The sequence below is a fragment of the Grampus griseus genome (genome assembly GCF_964374135.1).
Source record: "Grampus griseus genome assembly, chromosome: 16".
In the NCBI taxonomy this organism is placed as follows: Eukaryota; Metazoa; Chordata; class Mammalia; order Artiodactyla; family Delphinidae; genus Grampus; species Grampus griseus.
The window spans coordinates 58580942-58596476 of record NC_139010.1 but is presented as its reverse complement, the minus strand read 5'-3'; the positions used below and the strand labels follow the sequence as shown (position 1 = coordinate 58596476).

At 36.5% G+C, this 15535-nt stretch overlaps 1 protein-coding gene across 1 annotated transcript in view; it reads left to right on the top strand.

Annotated features, from left to right (window-relative positions):
- The window catches only part of CHUK (component of inhibitor of nuclear factor kappa B kinase complex), a 35156-nt gene that overhangs the window by 7271 nt on the left and 12350 nt on the right, over positions 1 to 15535 (top strand). The window contains exons 4-14 of the mRNA XM_082673513.1: positions 312 to 381; positions 1229 to 1317; positions 2491 to 2580; positions 2720 to 2844; positions 3033 to 3140; positions 3749 to 3884; positions 8166 to 8360; positions 9586 to 9688; positions 12302 to 12425; positions 12817 to 12968; positions 14680 to 14741. Of these exons, the coding sequence (XP_082529639.1) occupies positions 312 to 381; positions 1229 to 1317; positions 2491 to 2580; positions 2720 to 2844; positions 3033 to 3140; positions 3749 to 3884; positions 8166 to 8360; positions 9586 to 9688; positions 12302 to 12425; positions 12817 to 12968; positions 14680 to 14741 (1254 nt within the window). The remainder of the gene's footprint in view (positions 1 to 311; positions 382 to 1228; positions 1318 to 2490; positions 2581 to 2719; positions 2845 to 3032; positions 3141 to 3748; positions 3885 to 8165; positions 8361 to 9585; positions 9689 to 12301; positions 12426 to 12816; positions 12969 to 14679; positions 14742 to 15535) is intronic.

Below are 15535 nucleotides of genomic sequence, written 5' to 3'. Positions count from 1 at the left end.
TGTTGCAAATCTTTCTTTCTGATCTCATTTTAAACCTACCATATGGCTATCTTTACATATTTATCTGTGAGATTTTTCAACTTTTTCGATTTCAAAAACTTTCTCCCTTTATCTTTACTTGTATAAACCTTGTCATGAAATTTACATGTCCTCAGTATGGATTTGGTAATTTTCCTCCTTATATTTTCTTAATCATGACTTATTTTCTTATTTGAGTATTCTCTCAGAGTATAATGATTAATGATTAATATATCGGTATTACTGCCCAGCAATATTGGCAATATACATTTTTAGACTCTTTTTTTCTTTAGCTACTCAACAAACCAGAAAATTGCTGTGGACTTAAAGAAAGCCAGATACTTTCTTTACTGAGTGATATAGGTATGTAATCAATATGAAAATGCCATCATAATTTAATGCCCCTTTGGTCTATAAAAGATTCTATATACTACTTGGGAATTAGGAGAATTGTTGATGTACTGTACAAAGCATAGGTTTTTAACTATAAGAAACTTTATAAGAAATTTTTTATCTGTAAGAAATTATTAGAAAAATTTAACTATTACCGTTGATGCTAAGTTAAAATTAGGATATTTTGGTTTTTATTTTTTGTGTTTGGCTAGGTGTCCATTTGACTAATAGATGTTCCAATTGCCAGAAAAAAAAAACGGTGTGAAATGACCTTATTGAGTTGTACTCCTGCTCCCTCCCTGATTAACATAGTAACTTTATTTACCAGGGGCATTGCATCTCATGGGCCCAGGTTCTTTTAGGGTGAAGTCTCTTTTTAATCATAATTACTCCTGCAAAGTTCCTAAAATAACAAGGACGTAGGCCCTTGGAGGAAGTTCAAAAGCCCAGACTATGTTTCTCTGTATATTTTGATTTTGCTTCTTTTCTTAGGTCATGGAGGCAAAAGTCTAGTTGAAGAGGGTGATCTAGGTCGGAAGGAAAGGCTCCAATGATAAATACAGGGATTTTCTCAATTGCTTGTTCCATTTCTTTTTAATATTAATTTTCATAAGTTAAATGAATACATGTTACAATTCTGCAGTATTTGTTACTGTATTTTCTGTGGAGAAAATCTGAGCTTCTATTAAATCATTAATCATGTAGTTATGGTCCATATAAATTCGAGCATCAGAGCAGATCTGTACAAAATGTGAGATGAATTTTTTTTAATTCAGTGTTGTTTATTACCTGAAAATACATTTTAAACTTTATTTAGGATCTGGGATACGATATTTGCATGAAAACAAAATTATACATCGTGATCTAAAACCTGAAAACATAGTTCTTCAGGATGTTGGTGGAAAGGTAGGTAAAACCTGAAGAAATGTTCATGCCAATCGAATAGAGTCTCCATGATGTAGTTTAGTCTTTGAGGTTTGGTGCCCTCCATAGCATTCTATACTTCATCCCAGCCCTCACTACACTGAAGTGTGGTTTTGTGTTTAGCTGTTTGTCTCCTCTGCTAATACAGTTAGCTCCATTAGAGAAGGACTACACCTGTCTTGTTCATTTCTTTTTTCCAGCACAGTATCTAGCAGAGGTAGTAGGCAGTGAGTAAGTAATTTGTTAATCCTTACGAAGCACATCCAAAAAACACACACATCCTCGGTCTGCTTTAAGAAAAAAATATGTTTAAAGTATGTTTCTTATTTAAGAAAAACAAAACAAAACTCTTTCTCCTCCCCAAAAGTCCTAAGTTCTATATTTAATTAAAATTCAAAACCTTGAATTCTCAGATTCCTAAAAGAGTCAGCTTGAGAAGAACCAGAAATTGTGAATTGATTCCTGCAACGTATATTTTTATCAAAGTAATTTGAGCAGTTTTCTTGCTTCTGGTGCCCAAATTCCATTCCAATAAAGACGTAAAGCCAAGAATCTAAACCTTGAATTGGATTGTGTGGCCTTAGTAGTGAAGATAATGATCAGTTGGAGGTGATGAAACCTTGATGATGCATCTTCTCTTAGAAGCTCTTTGTGTATGCTTTGCACCAACTATTTGGGGTTTTTTTGTATCCCGAGACTTCAGGATATTCTTGAAGTTAGATAGGTGTTTACTCACATTGATCCACTCTAAAATGGTATGATGCTTCTTACAAGTTTGGAAGTTGCCTTTGCCTTCCAGTTTTAATGAATCAAGCTTATTCTGAATATACCAAAGTAAAAATTAATAGCCAGTCTATATTTAGTTTTTACCATATGTCAGACACTGTTAAATTATTTTCACTATTTCATTGAATCCTAATAGCAATTCTGTGAAGTAGGGATTGTTAGTAATACCATTACATAGGAAACTGAGAGAAGTTAAGTAACTTCATCAAGATCACATGGCTATTTAAGTGATGGAGCTCAGGTCTGAAACATGTTTGTGTTATTTCAGAGCCCATGCTCTTCACCACCACCCTCTCCAGAGCCTTATAAGGACATCATTGCCTTTCCTTTTCAAATTTCTCAACCATTTAATACTTAACTATTTTGCAGATTATGCATAAAATAATTGATTTAGGATATGCCAAAGATGTTGATCAAGGAAGTCTGTGTACATCTTTTGTGGGAACATTGCAATATCTGGTAAGACATGTATTGTTTCTTTGAATTTAAGTGTACAGGATTCTCATTCTTATTTCTGAAGGTCGTGAATATAATAGTTCAAAACTCATGTAGCTTTTCTCTTACAGTGTTGATGTTTAAAGCATTTTTTCTTTTTAAGGCCCCAGAGCTCTTTGAGAATAAGCCTTACACAGCCACTGTTGATTATTGGAGCTTTGGGACCATGGTGTTTGAGTGTATTGCTGGGTATAGGCCTTTTTTGCATCATCTGCAGCCATTTACCTGGTAAGAAATTGGAGAGAACTTTGGTATGATTAATGGGAATGGAAATTTTCAGTTGCCCACTTCCCCCCCAACCTTTCTTTAAATGGTATAATTGCTTTTTAACACATAATTGGATAAAATTAAAAGGCAAAAATTCTTAGTGTTTGTGAGAATCAGGTTGTCAACTGAGGTAGCTTTTGCTTTTATAGGCATGAGAAGATTAAGAAGAAGGATCCAAAGTGTATATTTGCATGCGAAGAGATGACAGGAGAAGTTCGGTTTAGTAGCCATTTACCTCAACCAAATAGCCTTTGTAGGTATGTATATTTTAGTTGAGGAAGTTTGCCTCAGTTTCTTCAGGGTTTTAAAAGAACAGTAGTAGAGTTGTTGTCTGTTTCAAACAGCATTATCCAGTGGAACTTTCTGTGATGATGGAAATGTTTTATATCTGTGCTGGCCACATGAGTATCTGAATACTTGAAAGGTGGGTGGTATGACTGAAGAACTGAATTTGAAATTTATTTAATTTTAATTAACTTAAGTGTAAATGCAAATAGCCACTTGTGACTAGTGGCCACCATATGGACAGCACAGGTCTAGTGGGAACAAGAACTGCCATTCAACTGATTGGCTTAGGTGCTAAGAACACTCTTGGGATACTGTGGTGAATGGGTTCCTTAGGGAATGGAACTGGATTCACCTGTTGGAGTTGCCGGTAACTTGCATATGTGGGTTTGGGGTTGTTTTTTTATGGAAAAAAGGCTTATCATGTGTCATTTCATGAATTATTTGAAAGTAAGATATAAAATGATGCAAATAATGACAAAGGAAATGGACAACCTGTAAAACTACCTTTTCTTTTTTTACAAAACTAAAAGAAAATTGGAACGTAATGAGTTTTATCCCATTTTTGTATGTTTTCTAGTTTAATAGTAGAACCCATGGAAAACTGGCTACAGTTGATGCTAAACTGGGATCCTCAGCAGAGAGGAGGACCTATTGATCTTACTTTGAAGCAGCCAAGATGTTTTGTATTAATGGATCACATTCTGAATTTGAAGGTTAGTTTGAATGGGGTCTACTTCATAAGACTTGCATTGAAGTTAACAAACTTATTTGGAAAATGGGCATAAATATATTTTAATAATCTTTTCCTGATGCTTATATGAAAAAGATGATGATATTCTTAGAGTGGATGCATTTTTATTTCTTTAGTAAGCGTTCTCAGTTTTACTTTGAAATGGTCTTGTTGATTATTCCTTTGTAGCATCTTTTGGGTTTTCCCCTTTTTCATATTGGTACCATTTCATTCATTTAAGTCTAATCGTACTAGATTTGGTTTGGTGAGGAAGGTTCCTACCTGGCTTTCATGCCTCTATATTTCCTTTCCATCCTACAGTCCATGCAACATGAACTGCCTGTCTCATCTTCTGAAAATGCTTTTTTATTCTCCTGTCCAGGAAACTTAACAGTTCTTTCTTGCCTACCAAGTCAAGTCTAAACTGATCTGCTTGGCTTTTGGGGGCTTTCTTATTTCAGGTCCACCCCATCCAAGTGCTTGTTTCGTTTCTCTTACCCTTTACTTCACTTAGGACCAGCTTGTCACTGCTCCTTATGCCATCAAGTCCATTATGCATTTTTGTGCTTCGACAGATGCTTCTGCCCAGACTGATACCTATCTCTGTGTATCTCCTCACCTACACTGGCATGTATTCAACTTTCCTTTTCTCTGAATGGTCTCTACTTCACAGTTTGTCATTTAATCATTTTTGCTATTATATATTCTCTAATTGTTTCTCATCTTCCACTCATGCCTCTCTCTACAGATTGTCTTTTCAATGCTAGGATTGTTTTTACTACTTTTATTAACAGTTGTCTACCCTACCACCACACCGTCCCTATGCCAGCATTGTGTACAAAGCAGGGCATGCACCAGGTTCTCAGTAAATATCCAGTGATATGAATGAGAGGTTCTATTATGCTGTATACCCCAAAACAACTCTCATCTATGGTCTTTTCATATTTGTTGATTGCTTGTAGCAGGTAGCATTTCTAAAATTGAAATGAGAAAGAACTAGTCATATAACGTTTTACTCTCATGTTGATATACTTTTTTTTTTTTTTTTTGTGGTACGTGGGCCTCTCACTGTTGTGGCCTCTCCCGTTGCGGAGCACAGGCTCCGGACGTGCAGGCTCAACGGCCATGGCTCACAGGCCCAGCCACTCTGCGGCACGTGCGATCTCCCTGGACCAGGGCACGAACCCATGTTCCCTGCATCGGCAGGCAGACTCTCAACCACTGTGCCACCAGAGAAGCCCAATATACTTTTTTAAATAGGAACTTGAGGCCATGTTGGTGTCATTCTTGGCTAACATTGAAGAGATATCTGATATCATGATTTGGTTTTCTTCTACTGTGCCAAGGAATAAATCATCCCCCAATGTGTTAGACAAGCAGGACTTGGTGACACTCTTTAGTTCTTTGTTGCCTTCAAAAAATTTTGGTTTTTATCTCAGATTTTTTTTAGCCTTGTCATGGTAATCATAGCATCACTTTTACTTGGAAGGGGTCTGTGAGCATGTGCTTGTTGTAGAGCATGGGGAAAGAGTCCTCCTATGTGTTTTGTGGTCTATAGGCTTTAGTTCAGTTTGCAACACCACGGTTTGCATATCTGTGAATCTGAGCAAATATATATATATATATATAAAATATATATATATACACACACACATTTATAGCTCAGGTACAGTAATGTCTTCTTTAAAAGATCAATATTATTTTGAGGTTGTACAGAATAAGGTATGTGTAGGGTACTATTCATAGTAGTTCAGGGATGCTTCCTAGACGTAATAATAGGACTGAACTTTGAAGGATAAGTAAGTGTTAATCCTGGGAATGGGCAGGAGGAAAGATTTACAGGCAGGGGAATGTCATGCACACAGAAGCATGAACTGCAAAACAGGTTGGTATTATTGCAGGGCATTTTTCTGAGGTGTTTATTACATTGTTCAAGGAGGGAATGGCATATTTTTCCAACTGTTTATTATGAAAAACTTTAAGTATGTAGCAAAGTTGAAAAAAGTGTACTGAACATTCTTTGCCACTAAGAGTCTCTCCTTAGCTTTCTCTTCTTCCATATTACTTTTCTTCCTTTTCTTTGGCAGTCTCTCCAGTTGTATAACTTTAACTATAAACTGAGTATGGATAACTTCCAAATTTATCTCCTTAGTTGTGACTATACAACTCTCTGCAGAGTATTTATAACTACACTTGGTGGTCCCACTTATCCAAGACATAATTCATTAAAAACTGAGCACATTTGCTCCGTTAATTACTTCTGCAGCTTTTCCTGTGCCTCTTACTTGCACTGTCACCCTTCCAGTTACTTAGGTCGGAAACTTTGGCTATCTGACTATTCCATGTTCTTCAATTTACATATCCAATTATTTTGTGAGATGTATCTTTTGAATGTTTTAACAATTCTGAACTTGCCAGGTTCTCAATTTAGAAAGCCTTCCATAGTTCCCTTTCAAAGTCCAAACTCTTAACATTGGTATTCAGAATCTATCTTGGTCTCATTTCATCCTGCACTTCCAGGCTTAGCTCCTGTTATGCCCTAAGGGGACATCATTTTAGGTACGTTTGAACTGAGTAATTTTTATTCTCTGATTATGCTCATCCCCTTCTACGTCTCTGCCTACCTTGTTGTTTTCTGCCTAGAAGAACCTTTCTTCTTTAATCTTTTCTTGTTCTAATCATTCTTCCTTTTCAAAGTTTAGCTCAAATAGTGCGTCCTTTATAAAGCATCCCTCTCCTCCCACCAAGTAATCTCCTTTGGAATTGGCACAATATTTTACATCATTACAGTACCTATTGCATTTTGCATTGTATTTTAGTTCTTTCAATGTTTCTTTAATATCTTTTATTTGACTGTTATCCTATGGAGGGCAAGGATCAGTAAGTTACTCAATTTGCATACCCATTACTAGTACAACACACTAAATAGTATGTACCATAGTAGGTACTTATCAAATATTTGAGTGAACAAAAAGGTTAATTTAGGTTGTATTTCCTCACGCTTTCTTTTGCTCCCTTCTAGCTCGGCTTTAGTAGTGGGATGCTATGATCACCCCACCCTAGTTTGAAATATACCCTGTATAAAAGTAAATGTCCACCTTAGGATTTTCATACTAAATTTCTGCTATTGTTCTTAGTGGTCACTGTCACAGTGTGAAATCTGCCTAGGCCAGGATGGAATGGAAGATCTCAGCTGGTATGCTTGTACTGTAATCCATGTCAACTTGGAAGATTACCTTCTCTTCCCCCCACCTTTTTTAAACTTAGAAGGTTATTGTATATTAAAAGAAACTTAGTGCTTTACTTCTGTAATAAACGTTTCTAGCAGAGATAATTTTAATCATTTGTATACACTGGTCAATATAAGGCGTTGGGGAAACATAGGTATTAACTTTGTATGGCTTATCTAAGGACAGTAGAAGGAAAAGGATTTAAAATTACGTTGTGTTCAAAAGACTGACCTCTAACTCTGTGGCTGTCCTTGGTTACCGGGGTAGAGCCCCACCTAACTCAGTCTCACACTTACTTGGCCTATATCAGGCTACTTTCATTGGGGCTTTAGGCAAGAAGTTCTCAGAGCTCTGGTTTCTGTCTTTGCCAAAATGGAGATTAGAAGATCTAATTAATAGGATGTTATGTGAAAGCACTTAACTTGTTGGCATCTATTAGGCAATTCATAAACATTTCCTTCCAGGTCAGTGATATATTTCTCAAAATAAGTGTTACCTTTTTATTTATTTATTTATTTATTGAATTTTTGAATTTTATTTTATTTATTTTTTTATACAGCAGGTTCTTACTAGTTATCTATTTTATACATATTAGTGTATATATGTCAATCCCAATCTCCCAATTGATCCCACCGCCACTACCCCTCCCCGCCACTTTCCCCCTTGGTGTCCATACGTTTGTCCTCTACATCTGTATCTCTATTTCTGCCCTGCAAACCAGTTCATCTGTACCATTTTTCTATAAGTGTTACCTTTTTAAATTGTGGGTTTTATTTCTTGATTTTGTACATCCCTAGAACTTTGAAACTTTATTCTTTGGAACTAACATCTGTTGCAGTAGAAAAGTAAACTCTATCTTCAGTTTTCAGACTGTCATTCTATAATTATAGAAGGAGATCTCACTTTGGAAAAGGAATGAACCTTGTTTAATGCAGAGATAATGCCTTTTGCTTAAATTCTCTTTAGTATCTAGCACTGAATCTTTTATGTAGCAAACGATCAATACTTATTTCTCTTTTTTCTTATTTAAACAGATAGTACACATCCTAAATATGACTTCTGCAAAGATCATTTCTTTTCTGTTACCACCTGATGAAAGTCTTCATTCACTACAGTCTCGTATTGAGCGTGAAACTGGAATAAATACTTGTTCTCAAGAGCTTCTTTCAGAGACGGGAATTTCTTTGGATCCTCGGAAACCAGCCTCTCAGTGTGTTTTGGATGGAGTTGTAAGACAATTCTAATATACCTAGAGTATAAGAAGTCACAGAGAGATTGCATGCCCTGCGTTTTTGATGTATACTTGGAATCCTTTGGGGGATGGTCCACATCTTAGAATTCTTCTTTTAGTTTTATCCTACTCATTACGCTTATTGCTTTGCAAGGTGAAAAGGTAGAAAGGAAACATTTGTTGTTTTGAACTATGCATGACTTTCTGTTTGGTGCCACTTCCCTCCTCCCTTTTTTTTTTTTTTTTGTTTTGTTTTTTTGCGGTACACGGGCCCCTCAGTGTTGTGGCCTCTCCCGTTGCGGAGCACAGGCTCCGGACGCGCAGGCTCAGCGGCCGTGGCTCACGGGCCCAGCCGCTCCGCGGCATGTGGGATCTTCCCGGAGCGGGGCACGAACTCGCGTCCCCTGCATCGGCAGGCGGACTCTCAACCACTGCGCCACCAGGGAAGCCCTTTTTTCCCCTTTTTGTACTAAAGCTTAGAACCTTCAAATTAGACCAGCAGTCTCATAGGTCCTGTCAGAGGATAGATGGATGGTAAAATATGATTTTGGTCATGACTTTTTTTTTTTTTTTTGCGGTATGCGGGCCTCTCCTGTTGCGGAGCACAGGCTCCGGACGCGGAGGCTCAGCGGCCATGGCTCACGGGCCCAGCCGCTCCGCAACATGTGGGATCTTCCCGGACCGGGGCACGAACCCGTGTCCCCTGCATCGGCAGGCGGACTCCCAACCACTGCGCCACCAGGGAAGCCCTCATTGACTGTTAATATCCATTCTGTCCACCCCAGAAAAATCACTAATTTACTTTCTACCTTTATAGATTTGCCTTTTCTGAACATTCCATATAAATGGAAACATATAATCTATAATCTCTTGTGTCTGATTTCTTTCATACTGTTATATTTTTGAGATTCATTCATGTCATAGCATATATCATTACTTTATTCCTTTTGATTGCTGAATAGTGTTCCCATTCTATGGATATTGTTGTTATGACTTTTTGCTTTTGTCCTTTTGGGTTTGGTGATTGTTTTCCACTTTAGTCCATACTACAGTTATTTATTTATTTTTCCTAAACAGAAGTTTAGACCTTAAATCTGTGAGATGTATGCTAATGAAACTGACTTCACCATTGGCATTTCAAAGTAGGAAATCTGGTGCTTAGGTACTCAGAGAACCTAGGATTTTCAAGGATCTTTTTTCTTAATTGTTTGTTTCTCTTTCAGAGGGGCTGTGATAGCTATATGGTTTATTTGTTTGATAAAAGTAAGACTGTATATGAAGGACCATTTGCTTCCAGAAGTTTATCTGACTGTGTAAATTATATTGGTAAGTATAGTTCATTTACTGACTGAGCTTTAAATCTGAAATAATATAATTTTGACTCAAAATGACTAGTAGAAATGGTCCTTTGGTGTTTCTGTTCTGTGTCTCATGCTTCAGGTTTCTATATGTGGTGAAAGATGGGTTTGTATGGTTTGAAAGGTGAAGAGGTAGATTTTAAATCACCACCAGATCCCTCATTTGGGAGAAGACTTACTTTCCTGTGGATAGGGTTCTCACATATAAAAAAATGAATCTTCACTATTAATTAAGCCCACTTTTTAGTTTCCCCTTCATTATTTAAGCGTGTTCAAATACTTCATTTTATCCTATGAATACTGCTTAACATTCAAATGATTTCATTTATCCTGAGAGAATTATTTTCTTTTGAAGAAGTTAAGTGATCAATTTCTGTCTACCCAAAACTAAAAACAAGCACAAAATTATAAAATCAAGAACAAAATTGGGCATAAGGGCTGAAATTATATAATCCTTCCTTTTCATTAGTTTTTTTTTAAAGCAGTTCTAGATTTATAGAAAAATTGAGCAGATAGTATAGAATTCTTATGTTACTCCCCTCCCCCACAGATATAGCTTCCCCTGTTGTTAACAACTTAAACATTAGTATGATGCTTTTGTTATGATTAATGAACCAATATATTATTATTAACTGAAGTTCATACTTTATTCAGATTTCTTTTAGTTTTTAATCTGATGTCCCTTTTCTGTTCCAGAATCCCATCCAGGATACCACATTACATTTAGTTGTCATGTCTCCTTAGGCTCTTCTTGGTTGTGATAGTTTCTCAGATTTTCCTTGTTTTTGATGACCTTGAAAGTACTGGTCAAATATTTTGTAGGATGCCCCACTGTTGCAATTTATCTGATATTTTTTCTCATGAGTAGGAAAATGGATTTTTGAGAGAAAGATCACAGAATTCAAGTGCTGTTTTCTTCACATTATGTAAAGGGTACATACTGTCAACATGATTAATGACTGTTAGTATTGGCCTTGCTTACCTGGCTGAAGTAGTGTTTGTCAGCTTTCTCTACTGTGAAGTTTAGTCTTTCCCCCCCATTCCACACTGTACTCTGTGGAAGGAAATCACTATGCAAGAACCCACACTTAAGGAGTGGGAGTTATGCTCCCCCTCCTTTAGGGTAGAGTATCTACATAATTTATTTGGAATTCTTTTGCACACAAGATTTATCTCTTTTTTCCCATTTATTAATTTATTCAATTATTTATTATATCAATTTGAATTCATGGATATTTACTTTATATTATGGATTATAATCCAATACTAGTTTATTTATTTTGTTGTTCAAATTGTTGGAGCTTACATTAGGAGCTCTTTCAGTTGGCTTCCTGTGCCCCTTTTACTTACTCCATCAATAAGGGTGTTTCGGTTTTTGGTTTTTTAAGCACTTCCTTACTTTCTGGCACCACAAGGTATTCCAGGACCATCTTTTAAATTTCCTGCCCTAGTCCTAGAATCGGCCATTTCTCCAAGGGGCCCTGGTTCCTTTCATTTTAATTGAGAATAGTATTAGAAACCAAAATCTGGATACTTGGCATGATACTTGAGGTATCATTTCTAGGCCTTTTCAGACTTTATTTTTGACAGTATATGATTTTTTTTCCAGGCTCTCCTCACCCAGACTCTTTTTTTAAAGGTGTGGGTTTGGTTTTGTTTTGTTTGTTTGGTCTGTTATAGGAAGCCTCAGGAGTAAGTGTGGGTATATAAAAACAGAAGAAAAGTTATTTGAGGCTATTAATCATTATTAGAGGAGGCAAAGATTTTTCCAAATACACAGCTTTATTTTTTTGAAGTCTGTTTCAGATAATGTGTTTTCTCAATATGAAATCCAGTGTAGTGACCTTTCTCTGAAGATTTTCATTGGAAAAGAATGACAGAGAATATAATTGCCACCTTAAGTATGAGATGAATCTCTCTTCAATCTTGGAGAATTTTATAATGTTAAAATGGAATTTCACTGAACTTAATATATATACCTGCCATGGTCTTAGAAAGAAGCATTCCCTTTACCAAAGAAAAGACAAGAGATAATCATAAGTAGATAATTTCATAAGTCTTACATTGAGGAAGGCATTTCTTATTAAGCTGCTATTTACCCTGTAATCATATACTGTAAAAAATAAAGTTTTCCTGAAGCTGGGTTGGTAGTCCAGGAGATGAAATTTGTTATTCAGAAGCAGAAAAGACTGTGGCAGATTGTGGAGGACGTGGGACTTGATTTAGATCTTCAGAGAAATAAAGAATTTGAATTAGTGGAGAGGAAAAAAGAGTATTCCAGGTTGGAGAGAAGCAAGGAAAAAAAAGACTGGAATAATTGTAAGCTTTGCGATTATGTAGTAATTATGTCTTCTTCATTTTTATTTCCCCTTGTATCTGGAGGGTTCATGTTAGATGTACAGGTGCTCGGTAAATGTACATTGACTGAATGAAACAGTAACAAGTGGTTCTTTCTAGCATCTGTTTCTAGTATCTATGGGAATGCTATTTGTGTGGACAGGAAATCACAAAGAATAGTAAATGAACTCTAGAATCTTAAAAAGTAACTCCCCTCTTCTTTTCCCCAACTTCTTACACATAGTACAGGACAGCAAAATACAGCTTCCAATTATACAGCTGCGTAAAGTATGGGCCGAAGCAGTGCACTATGTGTCTGGGCTAAAAGAAGACTACAGCAGGCTCTTTCAGGGACAGAGAGCAGCAATGTAAGTGGATTCTCTTGTTTATTTACACGCACAATGTCATGTGCATTAATGCTCAAGAATTAATTTTGCCAGTTTTCACTAGTCAATTTCCCATGCAATACTATATACTGGGCCAATTTGAAATGTAATATTCTGATCAGACTTGTAGAATTCTTACTAACGGTCTGAAACCATCTAGTTGCAAAAGCTTGACAGTAGTTCCTGAACAGTCCTAGTATAAGAAGATTGTTTTATCAGAGTATCATGGGCAGGAAGTCTTTAGAGACCAGATTCTAGAGATCAGCTGTTTCTCATAGAAACATAGGCTTTAGGCTTATGGATTTGAGTCTTTAAACTTTTGTCTGGTGTTTCTGAAATGCTTATATCTTTTTTTTTTCTTGCTCTGGTTTAGGTTAAGTCTTCTTAGATATAATGCTAACTTGACAAAAATGAAGAACACTTTAATCTCAGCATCTCAGCAACTGAAAGCTAAATTGGAGTTTTTTCACAAAAGCATTCAGCTTGACTTGGAAAGATACAGTGAGCAGATGACTTATGGGATATGTAAGTGTTGGGTAATGTATTTGAAAGAAGTGTCTAGTCTCTTAAAGCCATTTGCTATGTTGCCTTCTTCTTAGCCAGTTGTTTCACTTACATTCATACTAAAACAAGAGAGAGGACATCTCAGATCATCATAAACCCTGTTTGGTTTGAATGTTAGTTGTTTTTTTTTTTTTTAACCTTTAGTTGAGCAACTTTATTTCCCCCCTGCCCTCCCTCCCCACCTCCCGTCCCCACCACCACCACCACCACCACCACAGTTGGGCTAAAATTGTTCAGCTTCAGAAAAATACAAAAATGATTTAAGAATTTGCAATTGTCAAACCTCATTTAGAAAATAGATACAAAGTCTGTATTGGGGTGACTTCATAGCCTGGGAAGTCTTAAACTACTTATCTTTCTATAAATAATAACACAAATAATTCCAGAGTTTTTGTTTCCCCCAAACAACCTGCCGTGAAGTCCCACTGTTTTTTATTGTATGCAGCCTCCAGTTTTTCAGTATTTCACTCCAAGTTTATCTCCCTTCAGATGTACTAAGGAAATGTGAAAAGCAGAGTTAAAATTCAAATAATAAACCAAAAGGGTCACCTTCAGCATTTCTATTTTCTTTCATGAAACAAATCTTTTTTTGGGAAATAAATCTGGTTTGTATATTTATCTTGAGCAAGGCATGTGTATTTCAGAATAAATGATCAGCAGTGTCTAGTTGGATAAATAAGTTTACCTACTAAAGCAGGTTCTATGATTGATGTTTTATTTCTATTTGTATATTATAGGCATTCTGATGAATGGCAAAACATTATAATTCTTTTATCAAATTATCTTTGACTTGTCAGTTGTATATCTTATACTGCTGTTTAAAAAGAGTGATGTAGCCCTATGTGTGCTGATGTTAAAAGATCACTTAGGTCTTTAACGGCAGCAATGTTTTAAGTTGGGGAAAAAAGCAAAGAAGGAAAAGTATATAGAGATGGTCCCATTTGTGAGAGAAAAGGATATGTGTCTATGTTAGAAATGACTAACAAAGGGATCCCTGAGGGTGGAGGATGGATGGGAAGAGAGAGACTTTTCTTTTTATACCCCAATATAGTATTTGATTTTTTAAGAAGATCATGTTCATGTATTACTTTTAAAATGTTCCTTCTTTTTTTTTTTTTAAAGAGAAAATCATCTGTGTTGGCTTCCTAGGGTTGCCATAACAAGTTGCTATAAACTGCGTGGCTTAAAACAACAGAAATTTATCATTTCACAGTTTCAGAGGCTTGAAGTCCAGAATCAATGTGTTGGCAGGGCTGTGCTCTCTCTGAAACCTGTGGAGAAGAATCCTTCCTTGATTCTTCCTAGTTTCTGATGGTTTGCCAGCAATCCTTGGCGTTCCTTGTCTTGCAGCTGTAGCACTTAAATCTCTGCCTCTGTTGTCAAATGGAGCTTTCCCTTCATGTGTCTGTGTCTGTGTCTCTTCTCCTCTTCTTCTAAGGACACTAGTCATACTGGATTGAGTCCATCTTAATTTAGCTAATTGCATCTGCAGTGACTCTATTTCCAAATAAGGTCAAATTCTGAGGTACTGAGTTAGGACTTCAGCTATCTTTTGGGGGGGACAATTCAACTCATAACTCTGTTTTTGATGTTGATATGGCAAGGAGATGGGTAGGTCAGTAATTAAAGCTATGGCTGTTTCTGAGATAACCAATTAAGACTTTTTTTTTAGCCTCAGAAAAAATGTTAAAAGCATGGAAAGAAATGGAAGAAAAGGCTATCCACTATGCTGAGGTAAAATCATTGAGCTCACTTTGTGTGCTTATTAATTCCTGAGGTCTTCCTTAGAAACTGTCTTTGTAGAGTATTTTTCATGTCATTCCTGAATATCAGCTAAATATCTAGTCGATACTTTGTATATATAGAGGGAAGTACCATAGTGGATGAAAACCAAGGCTTTGGGCAAAAGAGACTAAATTGAAGTCGCACTGAGCTTCAGTTTCCATATGATATTATAGAGACTGTACCTTTTTTTAATAGGGTTATACAGATTAAATGGGAGTGAATAACAGATGGTAGTTATCACTGTTATTTTTATGACTGGTTTAGATAGGATGGCTGGACATCCTGGTTTACCTGGGACAGTTTCAGTTTATACCTGTCTTGCCATAATTATCAATAATACTCTCAAAATTATGCTAGTTTGGACAATAAATTATATGGTCACACTAGGTATAAATCATTCTCTAGGTGGCAGATTCCTTCCTTACCCAGTACATCTGTCTGTGGTCCCACTAAGTTGTTGCTCTTCTTGATGCCAGCACTTCCCTGAGGACATGGGTGGGGCAGTTGGTATCCTGGGTTGGGGAATCCCATGTCTTTATCTTTCTGCATCCTTATTCAAGGCAGTTGGGAACAAGAGGCAATGAAAATCATAGAACTGAGATGCAGTGGTTTTGATGGCCACTTTTTCTTGTTAGTGACACTTCTATCTTTTTGCTTCTCAAGAGGAAAAAGAAAATGCTAGTAGTCTACTGTTGTCAGGAGAGAAAAGAGAGAAGCCTAGGAATAAGTTGGTGCTCATGTGA